This window comes from Austrofundulus limnaeus, unplaced genomic scaffold (genome assembly GCF_001266775.1).
Source record: "Austrofundulus limnaeus strain Quisiro unplaced genomic scaffold, Austrofundulus_limnaeus-1.0 Scaffold315, whole genome shotgun sequence".
NCBI classification, from domain to species: Eukaryota; Metazoa; Chordata; class Actinopteri; order Cyprinodontiformes; family Rivulidae; genus Austrofundulus; species Austrofundulus limnaeus.
Window position 1 is genome coordinate 15,894 of NW_013952717.1, and position 14,203 is coordinate 30,096.

The following is a 14,203-nucleotide window of genomic DNA, read 5'->3' on the forward strand; positions in this document are numbered from 1 at the left end:
ATTAAATTACCCTCACTTCTTCCTCACTTGTATGGAAGACTGAAACTGACATAATTAGAAAGAAAAGCAGAAATATATAAATGGACAATAAATAAGAATACACTTAAAATGCACCAATTAAATTTAAAAAAGGAGAACTTTACCTCATGTTTTAAAATTGAATTGACCTTCATATTTATTTTTCAAGCTTAGTTCCAATAAATTATATCATTTACCACTTAACTTTAAACTTAATTGAGGCTGTGTCCAAACAAATATACCCACTGTCCCTCCTCTGGAAGATGTCCAAACCAATTCATTGTAAAAAACTAAATATAAACATTTAATGGAGACAAATGCATGTACAAGTAAAAGGAAAAACATGTTTATAAAAACTGTAAAATGTAAATTATGTACCAAAATACATAACTTATTAGAACTAAGCTGGAAAATAAATATGAAGTTCAATTAAAAAATAAAACATGAGGTAAATTTCTCCTTTTATTTTAATTGGTGCATTTTAAGTGCATTTATTTATTTATTTATTTATTGGTCCATTCATATATTTCTGCTTTTATGTTTATGTCAGTTTCGGTCCTCCATAGTTTTGTGTTTCGTTGGGATGAAAGGGTTTGTGTCTGTACCTCTGCTGGACAGCTTCTCCAGCAGAATCCTGAATCGTTGCACAACAGATGGAGAGACATCATAGGTGTAAAAATCCTTCACTGGAACAGAGTGACACCTCCCAAACATCCCATCTGTGGACACAGAAATAGACAGAAAACCCAGCGTTTATATTTCTGAATGTGTTCTCAGTCTGGTTAAAGAAATCAGTTCAATGGATCCAAGTGTTTTTGTGGTTTATGAATGTTTTTTCCTCCCTGAATCTCTTTCCCGTCTGACATGTTTGTCAGTGGGTTTCCATTCATCAGGAAAGACGTAATCCTTAAAAAGACATTTTTCCATATTTGGATGAACTAGGCTGATTGTGTTAGCAGTGTGAGATATACTGTAGTTAGCTTAGCATGAATGTGCTAATGGTGAAAAAGGCAAAACTCTTCTGGTTGATAGAMAATTAAACCAAAACTATTAGATATAAATCCAAAACAAAGTGATACTTGAGTAAAAGCACAAGTATCTTACCAAAAACTTACTTTGGTAAAAGTTAAAGTCTCCTTTAGGAATATTACTTGAGTAAAAGTCTTAAAGTATCTAAATTTGTTGTACTTAAGTATTAAAAGTAAAAGTATAGATTTAAAAAGAGCAGTTAGATTTTCTGTAAGGACATTTATTAGGAGGTGACCTCCCCAAAAACTGCAGAAATGACTGTTGTATTAAAAGAATGAATGGATGTTAAATTTAGGATGCACTAGTCCAGCTGTTTCAGTTTATATACATATATCAAGGCTGCACAAAGCTTTTCCCCAAAATGAAAATCTATCTGAGGGCTGCGGCCAAATGTAAKAATATAATTCATGAAATACAAATACTTCTTAAGTACAGTCCTTTTATTTGAATGATTCTGTCCTGCTGGAGTGTGACATGATTTGTTTGTGTACAAACTAATACACTATCAGAGTTTTATATATTTATACTTCTCATTCAACCACAGTTAAATTCACTCTATAGCAGGCACAGTTTATATGGATAGTTTTTATTTTTTACAAGCTGGAATGAAAACAAGAAAAAATAAAAGTAACGACTTTCTACTTCTTGTCTTTTCAAAAAAATGTTAGAAGTAGAAGTAAAAAGTAGGCTGAAAATAATTACTCAAGTAAAGTGCAGATACGCAAAAATTCTACTTACCGGTAAGTACAGTAACAAAGTATTTGTACTTACTTTACAACTCTGCCAAACATTAGCAGAACATGAATGTTGTGGTTTACTGCAGTCCAAACAGTTCTTTGTGATATTGATATTGCATCAGCTTGTATTGTGAGAACAATAAATTTGTGATATATTGTGCAGCTCTGACAGTCGATTACATCATCAGCTGCTGTCCATGGTGGCAGGTAATCAGGCAGCAACAAATATGGGTATAAATCAAGCATTTCCTTTGTCTTGCTCATAAAATGTCCATTAAGTTGTGACCTCTAAAGTCCTGCTGCACATTTTGCTTCCTTTTCGTTTGTTTTAACGAAACGAACATTTGTTCAGATTTAGAGTTCACATGTTTCGGGCCGCTCACGTGTTCCGATCGATGGCTGAAGTTGTTTCAGGGCCAGCGGTTATCGATGTACAGGAGCTGTCTGGAGTAAATGAAAGCTGAGCTCTGTGACTGATGCGTGAGGCTGGAAGCGGGCTTCAGGAAACAYGCAGCGTCACCTGCAGCTGCTTCTGGTCCCCCCACACCCCTTCTCCTGTTTCGACTCAGATCTTTAAAAACACTCGAGATGATGAGCTCACAGCACAGTGAAAATCTGTTTGAGTGATTTTTTTTTCACCGTTACATTATTGTGTGAACGCTCATTCACACTACGTTTTTCTGTATGTAACTCATTTGTGCTAATTCAGCAGTTTATATATCAAAACGTGGTTAATGTTAGATTTAATTACAGACTTTATATTTTTATTTCATTAAAAATATATAATTATTCACAGCCTTCAATCAATCAATATCCAATTTTTATTCATTAAAACATGTCTATGAACCAAGAAATGCTTTTCTTTAAAACATTTTCTCTTTAGGCTCAGTTTGCTTTTGTTTTAAAATCAATTCAAGGCATTTTCTGCATCTAAAATCTAAACTATCACAACTAATTGATGCTAAAATTATACTGGATCCTTAGCATCACCGTGCCAGAAGCCTCTTCTTCTCACGGCATCGTTTGTTTTCCAGGAACAACATCTTGAATTATCTTTCATGCTTCCACTCCTGCATGTCAAATCTGTGTCAGTTAGCCTCGTTTGCTAGCAGAGGGCAGTAATTCTGAGCTAAACATGTCCTCTGCTGGTTTATAGTGCAGATTAGATGAAGGATTCACAGGCTGAGCGCAGAAAAAAAAGGCTTCATTACAGAAGAGAAACAATGAGCAGAAGCCTAAAGATGGAGGTCATAAAAAGTCTTAAAACTTTTACTCAGGTCGTTCTTGACCATTTTAGGGAAACCGTCCACTCAGTGTGACTCAAGTGTTTTTGGTATTTTGCTACAGGAAAATGAAAAATGTAAAAAAGTGACAACAGCCTGCAGAGTTGTCCAGTTGGGAGACGGACTGTAAGGAGAAACCTAATGAACAGAATGAGAACATCTTAATGGATTTGTTTCCTCAGGGGACCAAGAGGCTCATCCTTCATAGACTCACGCTCCACAAGATCAATTCTAAGAGGCTTCATGTGGCAGGTCCTCTGCTGCGTCGACTGGCTCAAAGAAAAAAGAGCTGCTTCATACGTCGTGGCCAGCTGCTTTATTTTAAAAATATTGTTTTAAGAAACAAAATTAAAAGCCTGGGGTAATGTTAAAGATGGAAAATCAATCTTTCTACTGAAAAATTTTACCAATTTGAGCAACACATTTACATCAAACCGTGGTTCCATCTAATCTCTGATGGGACTGACCTCTGCCAGGAAAACACTGTTCACATCACAAGTTTATATTTCCTCCTTCAGTAACTTGGAGCGATCTTACAAGCTGTAACCAATCAGATGAGAGCAGACACAGCCACTCYGTCTGGAGTCTTCTGCTTCGCTCAGAAATTAGAGACGCTTGTTTCTGGATTAACGAGGTCTTCAAAACAAGAATCTTTTCAAACTGAACAACATGACCCGTGCTGAATCAATTCCATCACAACAAGCGTCACATTTAAAGTAAGAAAAAAAGAAAACTCAACATAAACACGGATCAACAAATCACGGCTCGTCCACAGAGGCGCTGCGACGCAATTCACGTTTCAGAGACAACAGACGTGTAATGAGCCAGAATCAAACCCGGCTCCTCTCACACTGTGAATTTTTGTCCCTTGCAGCTAATGGGAGGCAGCRCAGGAACCGGTCCTTGTCAAACCGGCACCTGTGTGGGAGAACAGGACCGAGGTCCTCCTCGTGGTTTGGACAAAACTTATTTTAAACCAGGAAACAAGAGCTCCGTGTGCAAAATAACATTTATATATCGCTTGCTCTCAGTAAATAAAGCAAAGCCATTTTCTTTATTATATCTTTATTTCACCCGTCATTAAAGACAGAACGGATAAAACCAAGACACTCCTCCCTCTTCAGATGCACATCTACAGGTGCTGGTCATAAAATTAGAATCTCATGAAAAAGTAGATTTATTTCAGTAATTCCATTTAAAAAGTGAAACTTGTATATTATATTCATACATTACATACAAACTCATATATTTCAAATGTTTATTTCGTTTAATTTTGATGATTACAAATGACAACAAATGAAAATCTCAAATTCAGCATATCAGAAAATTAGAATATTACTGAAGACCAATAAATACAAAGGATTTATAGAAATGTTGGCCAACTGAAAAGGATGAACATGAAAAGTATGAGCATGTACAGCACTCAGTATTTAGTTGGGGCTCCTTTGGCCTGTATTACTGCAGCAATGCGGCGTGGCATGGAGTCGATCAGTCTGTGGCACTGCTCAGGTGTTATGATAGCCCAGGTTGCTCTAATAGTGGCTTTTAGCTCTTCTGAATTGTTGGGTCTGGTGTACTGCATCTTCTTCTTCACAATACCCCATAGATTTTCTATGGGGTTAAGGTCAGGAGAGTTTGCTGGCCAATTAAGAACAGGGATACCATGGTCCTTCAACCAGGTACTGGTAGCTTTGGCACTGTGTGCAGGTGCCAAGTCCTGTTGGAAAATGAAATCTGCATCTCCAAAAAGTTGGTCAGCAGCAGGAAGCATGAAGTGCTCTAAAACTTCCTGGTATGTGGCTGCGTTGACCCTGGACCTCAGAAAACACAATGGACCAACACCAGCAGATGACATGGCACCCCAAACCATCACTGACTGTGGAAACTTTACACTGGACTTCAAGCAACGTGGATGAAGTGCCTCTCTTCTTTTCCTCCAGACTCTGGGACCTTGATTTCCAAAGGAAATGCAAAATTTACTTTCATCAGAGAACATGACTTTGGACCACTCACCAGCAGTCCAGTCCTGTTTCTCTGTAGCCCAGGCAAGACGCTTCTGACGCTGTCTGAGGTTCAAGAGTGGCTTGACACAAGGAATGCGACAGCAGAAACCCATGTCTTTCATACGTCTGTGTGTGGTGGTTCTTGAAGCACTCACTCCAGCTGCAGTCCACTCTTTGTGAATCTCCCCCACATTTTTGAATGGGTTTTGTTTCACAATCCTCTCCAGGGTGCGGTTATCTCTCTTGCTTGTACATTTTTTTCGACCACATCTTTTCCTTCCCTTCGCCTCTCTATTAATGTGCTTGGACACAGAGCTCTGTGAACAGCCAGCCTCTTTAGCGATGACCTTTTGTGTCTTGCCCTCCTTGTGCAAGGTGTCGATGGTCGTCTTTTGGACAACTGTCAAGTCAGCAGTCTTCCCCATGATTGTGTAGCCTATAGAACTAGACAGAAAGACCATTTAAAGGCCTTTGCAGGTGGTTTGAGTTAATTAGCTGATTAGAGTGTGGTACCAGGTGCCATCCATTTTGAACCTTTTCACAAGATTCTAATTTTCTGATATGCTGAATTTGAGATTTTCATTTGTTGTCGTTTGTAATCATCAAAATTAAATGAAATAAACATTTGAAATATATGAGTTTGTATGTAATGTATGAATATAATATACAAGTTTCACTTTTTAAATGGAATTACTGAAATAAATCTACTTTTTCATGATATTCTAATTTTATGACCAGCACCTGTAGTCTCTGTCCTGGTCTGAACGTAGCGCACCCAACTGGAGGCGTTGGGCACATTTTTGCTGCTCAAAACACGTTCTGTGTGAATGTAGCATAAGACTGACTTCTTTCTCACTAGCTGTGTTTCCATTACAAATGTGCGCAAAACTTTGTTGATATTCTGTTAATGTCGAAAACACAGTTTCGCAATTGCAGTGTTTCCATTAAGTAAGAAATGTTATTCAAGTCACGCATGAATATGTTTGTTCTCATGATAAGTCATTACAAACATGGCGGCAATGGATGTAAACACATAGCATGTTGCTACCACGACACTAGCGCTCATCATCAGAGGAGACGTCGGCGTCTTTTATCGAGGCTTTCCAGAGACAAGTCCCTACTTGGGAGCGGCTACGTATGCTGTGTTTTTGGGAAATTGTAGTCAGTGAGCTTACTACTTTCTTTTACTACTTCTGTGATATTATTACTATTTCTACTTCCTGTTATCTTCATCATCGTCTTTTTCACCAATAGAAACAGACGGTTGTTGTTCACGTGACTCCCGTGATGCGAAAAAAGTGTTTCCATTGCAGTTTTGCGAAAAACACCAATTTTGATACGGCCGAAAAACCACCTCATCCTAGCGCAAAAACATTTTGTCGAAAAACGTAACTTTTTTCAGAATTGACGTGTTTCCATTGAGCAAGTTTATTTTCGAAATTCTAATTTGCACATTTTCATGGTCAAAGGAAACACAGCTACAGATTCTTCAAAGTGACAGCTCTGTCTGCTGCAGGTAAGATACTAATTGCTCAAATAAAAAAAAACGTTCTATTCCTTTAAACCCCCCCTGAAAGCCCCCTGCAGATGCTCCATCTAGAAGTGGAAGAAATAAATGGTGAGTGCCGGCTCTGCTCCCAGGTGCTCTGTAACCTGATAGATCCTGAGCTGCCAATCAGCAGCACAACAAAGTGGCATTGTCAGTGAGAAGCAGCTTGACAGCAGCTATTGAAGCAGGTCAGACACACTGGAGTGAGAACAAAGGAGGTGCAGCCCACTGTGGCTCCCCCCTCCTCCCCCTGTGAGAGCCAGTCATCAGTGGAGCCTCACCTCCAGGAGTCGTTTTATTCCTCAGAAATTCAGGCTCAAAGTAAAACATTCCTTCAAGAGTGCAAAGCTCTTAGAGACAGACTGAATAATTTCTGGGATATGCAGCAACATAACGAGACTAAAAGCTGCGAGTAAAACAAGGTCACCTGCAGCAGCAGCCACAACACAGACAGAGGAGCCTGTCTGAGCCGGCCTAAAAATAAAAATCACCTTTTAGAGAATTTATCACCACGTACGGCACATCGTTTGTTTCCCTGCCCTTCCTCGTTGCTCCGAATGAGATTAAAGGAGCAAATCTGAGGAGAACGCTGTGCAGAGAGGAAATCAAGCTAATGAATTTACAGAATCAACATCTTCAACATAAACTGGAACATCTTAGTCACGTTAACGGTGCTCTCAGATCAGACGCTCTAAGCTGGGCAGAGTTTCTTACAGGAAAAACCAAAACAGAAACCAGATTTCGATATTTAAAAGGATGCCCCCCCTCCTCCTCCTCCTCCTCGTTTTTAGAGCAGCTTTATTTGTTTGGGGTTTCTTTGATTTCAGGTTAGTTCTCAGCAGGAGTTTCCTCGCTCGTGTTTCTGCAGAGACAGTCTGAGCGTGTCTAAATATAAAAACCCATTCTTCAGAAGGAACATCTGCACCACAAACAGTCATTTAAACTTTCTGTGTTTCCTCTTAAAGCAAACATCTCACCTACTCAAAATGTGTTCCTGACCTGCAGGCTTACATGTAACTGACAGTGACGTGCGGTCACTAGAAAGTTAAATGATAAAAAATATTAAACATTAAATTGTTGTATTTATACAATGATTTGTACTATAAACAATTTTTCTATTTAACTTAAACAACTTTTAATATTTTTCTTATTCTAAATCACTGAATTTCCTCATTTCCTGTTCAAATAGGATGAGGACTAGGAGGCAAAATCAAGCTCCGCCTTCAGATCGCGCAACATTTTCAACCACGCTCCGTCTCCACTTGGATTGCGCAATCCCTGCTGCAGGTTATATAGTGAGCAGAATATGTCTCTACGTGTCAACAGTAAAATGTTTGGCTTTTAAAAAATAAAACTGACTTTCCACAGTTTAGCTGATGTTTAAAATAAATACGTWTTTGTGTTACGTTTTCTGTGAGCTGAAACGGCTGAGAAAAGACATGAGTGGAGGCTGGTGGTTCTCAGGCTCAGGGAACGGTAGGGGGCGCTCATGAGCTTAGAGAATACACTGAGCTGCAGAAGTAGKAACAACAAGTTACAGCTACAAAGCTATYGCAGCGTTTTTTGTACCTGCTTTGTAAGCATTTAGTTTAACAGTGTCTGATTKTARTTTWTTTTACCTGGGCCAATCAGCAAACAGAAGGCKGAGTTTAAAATGACGTTGATTTTCTGCGCAGTATCTGCTAGTTAGTTTAGCATACGGCAGTGGAGGAAGTGAATGAAGCCAGTCCGTGATAAGGCTTCTAAATTAAATTAAATTTGTCTGACAAAGCAGCAGCTCTCATTTACAGCCATCTCGTTCGGCTCCACGCGATTTCCGGTTAGCTTCTTAGCTTAGCCTCCTTCACAGTGGAGCTAGCACTTGCGGCCAACCCATTTTAAACTTCAGCATAGGCCACGCCTCCAGCAAGAATCACTTTCTACAGCAGAGGTTCCAGACCCTCGTCTGAAGCAAAGTGAAGGATGAGGGTCTGGTTTTTACCAGGCTACRATTTCGACAAAACTAGTCCGCCTTTTGTGAATTATTTTGAAAATACAGATGTGCTCGTTCCTTTTCCTGGCATCTGGCAAAAATAAGATCAAATCTAATTTTTGTGGACCGCCGTGCAGAGCCAGTGTAAATACTCTGATTATAATGGTCACGTATTTACTACAGAGGGCGGGGCAGAACGGACTGGACCGGAAAGGACCAGAACCACATCTAGTGTAAATTAGGAGGCAAGTGTAAATATTGCGATGAATTATGTGTTTTGTAAATCAGGAGGTTTAATGTGTGTGTGTGTGTGCAGCTTACCGTTGACACACATCTCATACGATGAGCACAGCTCGTTCTCAAACAGGCAACCTGAAAAATAAAAAGAAAAAAAAATTGTAATTATTACTGAAACTGATGCGTTCAGAAGGTTGAGCAGAAATAAGCTGAATGCTCGTCACATTTAAAGCAGCTTCCTTGGTTTGGGTTTCACCCGTGAAATGTTTAGACTTCTTTTTTATGAATTTATATTTTCATTGTCAGGTAATTAAAGACAGAAACAGTCCACCAGTCCAGCTGTTTTTGTAAGAAGACAGTAAATTTTAAAAGTTTACTTTCATGTAAGTTTGTAACCTGATTGTAGTCAGTTTTTCTTCCTCCAGACTCCAACATGAGACTAAATGTCTCACCAAGACATCAGCGCTTGTGTTTTTGGAGGCCGTGTTTTATTGCTACATCTGTCAGCCCAGGACAGTAAATGCTCGCAGTTATCCTAAATTAACTCTGGGGTGAAGAAGAAACARGATGATGCATCAAAGCAGCTCCTTCAGTGCTCCTGGGGGAGAGGAGAGGAGGCGGCCATATTTTATTCTGCTTCAGTAGCAGGAGATCTGGCATCATCGGTCCTCTGCTTCAAAAAAACACTTCTGACTCTGCTGAGATTCTACAGTTTGCTCCGACACATGGTGCTCTTTCCTCTCACACATTGATTAAAGTTGTCAGAGTTTATCTTTGTTGAGTAATCGGGACATGTTATGGAAATATTTCAAATGTCAGGAGGTCAGAGGGAGATGTCGGGCCAAATACAGGATGAAAACCTTTGATGGGAAGCACTTCATGAGACATTTTGAAATATCTCTAAGGCTGGGGGTAGGGCTGGGCGGTATGGCATCATATTCATATCACAGTATAAATTAAATCTTTTTACGGTAACGGTATACATCGCGGTAGAAAATTATCATAAAAAGCAAAGATAATGTAATTTTTAGAGCATTTATTTAGCAGAAAACTGTAATCATAATCAAACCCAGCATTTTCACTGTACTGCCAATGAACATAACAGAAGTTTCAACAACAAATAAAAACATTTCTCAAATTTTCAACAATATTAAAATAAAGTGGATGTTATAATCAGTACTTCAAGTAAAATTAGTCATTTGGACGTAAAAAATATGCTAAGTTGGCATAARTTACCTAAAATATTATAGTGTGACAGGACCTTAAGATGCACATAGTTCTGTCATTAAACAATTTCAGATAACTGGAATGCAGTGTGATGCAGCCAAATAAATGTAATATCTGCCTGCCATACATTGAGCTTCTACCTGCTGAACTTAGCTGCTGCTCTGCTGCTCTCAGAGCAGAACTGTTACATTAAAAAGATGGATTTATGACTGAACGAACGTCCACATCATTTATCATCTCTGTGGGTAACAATACATAAAATAAAAAGTTTTTTTCTCCAACAACTACGGTTGTTAAAGCTTCGCTCTGCGTGACGTGCAGCAGGAGGGAGGAAATGATCCCCTGACACGACGTAACATTTCTACAGCGGGAGAGGGAAATTGAGGATTTATTCTCACGTTAACGTGCTTTAAAACACTATATTTCTTCATTTATTTTCAGAATATTTGAACTCCTCCTGCTCAGTTGTCTCTGCACTCACAGCCATGTTGACACAGGTGCGATGACGTAACTGACCACAGGACGGTAGAGGGTAAATTTCTACTGTAGGCCAACTTTATATCGTCTATCATCTATCACATATACCGCACAGCCCTAGCTTGGGTGGGGGTGTTTTGGTTTAAAAAAAATGTGGAATTGGAGGCTATGCTGCCTAAAGTTATACAGATTGTGCTAAAATATAAAAAAGTATTAGAACCAGAGAATCATTCACAACCATAGAGTTGAACACATATCACTACAGGAGGCGTGGCCTATACCATCCACTGTCTCTTTAAATCATTCATGTTTGACTATATATCCTGAAGCAGCCAAAGAAACCCATTCAAGTCCACAAAACTGCCTAAAAAAAAGGTACCCGATGCCTCAGCTGTATTCAAATATCACAATAAAATATTCATGACTCGAAGCATCAAACATGGAGCTACGTCTGCAGAGCTTCACAGCCCGTCTTCAAGTCAAACGAGAAGCAAAACCAAAAATCTGGTTWGGACTGCAGGAAAATTCTGACTGCATTTTGTTTACAGATTGTGGTTTGTGAAGTTTGCAAACTAAATAAAAACTCTGCATCACAGACCGGAGCTGCGAGGCCAAAACAAAAACGCAGAGAGTYGGTTTCTAGAGTTCAGAGTCCTGTCGGCACAATCAGACTCTCGTGTCAGAAATAAATAATGCCACTGGGATTAACAGGCTTTGTGTCGGAGCTGCGACTGAAACCTGTAAAAATAATGGGATGCTGCAACCATGGCAACAGCTGCTCATCTCTCACTGCTCTTCGGGACCTGAGTGTGGCAGCGACTGCCTCCTTTCCTCTCATCTCCATACATTTATGGAGCTGAAGCTCCTGGTTTCACACACAGCTGCTCACATTCCCACCTGAGAGCTCTCAGACCTCAGTTTAACCCCATCCTGCAGGTAAAACACTGACTGTACAAACCTGCTTCCTTCAGTGCCCATCACAGSTCTGTTAGCAAAACATCTCATGCCCCACTGGATGGATTTTAATAAAGCTTGCATCTGATTTAATCAGAACAACCCAACAATAGAAGCTATAACTGTCACATTTGCAGAGATTAAGCTAAAATTTGATTTGCAGGTGGCTGAGTCACCCACAACTCAAACATCGAGCACAACCTCTCTCAATATTTTACTTTATTTTGGAGATTTGACTAAAACTTCAATGTAAGAAGACATTTAAACTCTGGCAGGAAAAGATGTGGGTGGTTTTTGTTCAAGGAATGCTAGGTCTTTAATTTTATAAAGGATGTAGATAGTTTTGTCCCACATGAACATCAAATCTAAACAGTGGATTTAAAAAAGCATTAAAAACCTACAAAAYATCACCAAAACCATGTGATGATCTCAAGTATGAAGGAAGTTATTGATGTTTACGTTCAATCAAGCTCATTTCTGCTGCAATTCACAGCAGAACCAGTCCGGCCTTAGTGACCATTTCAATCATAACTTACTTAATGTTCGAGATATTTCCATGAAATTTTAGAAAAAGATCCACATTTTCTGTAGGAAACACCTTGGCAGCTAAAACAATAAAAATGGATGTTGATAAAAAAAATTTATCCTACACACTGTTAAAAAGGGAATCTGACAGATTAAAAGAACATTACAAACCATACAAAATATCACCAAAATCATGTGATTATCTGCAGTCTGAGGGAAGTTATAGATGTTTGTTTAGGTGAAATCAGCTCGTTTTCTTGCTGCAGTTCACAGCAGAACCAGTGGGGCCTTTGTGACCATTTCACCTTGTTCTTATCCATTTTTGATCATAACTCCCTCAGTGTTCAAGATATCGCCATGAAATTTTAGGAAAAGATTCACATTCTGGTTTTTTAGGAAGCATCTTGTATCATAAAAACTAATAAAACTTCATAAAATCCAATGCAAACGTAGCAGATAATGAATAAAATATTACAAGGCAAACTGCAGCATCAAATCAACTTAACGTGTCTTAGAAAGTAAGGAAATTAAAACTATTTAAAAACCATGTGGACATCTGTTTTGTAAACAAAGCTCATCAACCAAAGACCGCATGTTAAATGTCAACATCTCTAAATTCTGTTAGGATTGCTTGCATTTAAAAAAGACAACATGAATACGTCACAAAGTCACAGCTTTTAGTCTTGAATTCATAACTGTGGTTTGTGTTTCAGAATGAGCTGAAAATATTGCGTTAAACAGAGTGAAAACTTTAAATACCTTGTAGAAAAACMTTCAGCTTAGAGCCACTGCTCTTCAAGTTTCAGACACTTGTGACTGAAACAGCTCCTCTGCAGAAACCTGTTAACGACCCGATCATTTAAACCAGGTGTGTTGAAGCAAGAAAACTGCTGATTCGTCAGTTTTGTGTGGCCTGACTTTAACAGAGGAGTTCATATAAAAGCTTAGAATGACTAAAAAGTACTAAAAACTATGTTTACTCAATGAAAACACACATCTGATGACAGCATTTTACGTGTTTTTGTTACAATAAAAAGGGTTTAATATTTACAGAGGGAAAATTTTGACTGAATTACATGAAAACAAACATCAAGTCTTCAGAACCACTTCTCCAATTTCCTGTCATGTGTTTTTGCACAGATTTGTCTCTAATAAAGGCAAATCAGAGAAAAGTGATTTCCTATAAGCTTGTGTCGTATTTGCGGAATATTCCATCCCTCCCAGCTGTATTTGCTTCCCAATCTTTGTGGGAAAACGTTTGGTTTGGAGCCACATAAGCCTTATTCAAATCTGTGATGTGTTTAATAAAATGTTCAGAAATAGAGCTTCATTACAGCTGCTTTCAGGCGTGAAAAAGAAACATAAGGAAATGACAGAAAACAGGTTTATGATGGTGGAAACCTAAACACCGTTAGCTCATTTTGTCAGAGAAAATCCCTTCTGCTTCCATGAAAACATTTAGTAACAGAAAACAGAATAAATATGATCTATATTTATATTCTTCAGATTGTTTGGCAGCAGATTAGTGCAGATTTACMTAAAACATGATTTTCTATAGTTTTATTTTTTCACCTGTTCATTTTGACATTATTAGTGTTACATTCCATCTTATTATCACGTCACCTAAAGGGAGTCTGGCTCATGTCTAAGTGTGTGAGCGGGTTTCTTTATTTGTCTGTTAGCAAAATATCTCATGAACAAGTGGATGGATTTGAATGAAAGTAATTACTGGATGTGCATCTACAACAACAAGTTCAACAACTCAAACTTATGGTTTCTCTGGATCCTGTAAAAGTTTCTCATGATCCTGCAAAGGTTTCTCATGATCCTGCAAAGGTTACTTATGATCCTGCAAAGGTTTCTCAGGATCCTGCAAAAGTATCTCATGATCCTGCAAAGGTTTCTCAGGATCCTGCAAAAGTATCTCATGATCCTGCGAAGGTTACTTATGATCCTGCAAAGGTTTCTTATGATCCTGCAAAGGTTACTTATGATCCTGCAAAGGTTTCTCAGGATCCTGCAAAAGTATCTCATGATCCTGCAAAAGTTTCTCAGGATCCTGCAAAAGTATCTCATGATCCTGCAAAGGTTTCTCAGGATCCTGCAAAAGTATCTCATGATCCTGCAAAGGTTTCTCAGGATCCTGCAAAGGTTTCTCAGGATCCTGCAAAGGTTTCTCAGGATCCTGCAAA

General features: G+C 38.7%; 1 protein-coding gene across 1 annotated transcript in view; it reads right to left on the reverse strand.

Annotated features, from left to right (window-relative positions):
- Positions 1-623: 623 nt before the first annotated feature.
- Positions 624-14,203, reverse strand: part of slco5a1b (solute carrier organic anion transporter family member 5A1b) — a gene marked incomplete at both ends in the record, with an annotated part of 19,804 nt that continues 6,224 nt past the window's right edge. The window contains 2 exon segments of the mRNA XM_014022034.1: positions 624-737; positions 8,913-8,963. Coding sequence (XP_013877488.1) covers positions 624-737; positions 8,913-8,963 — 165 coding nt within the window.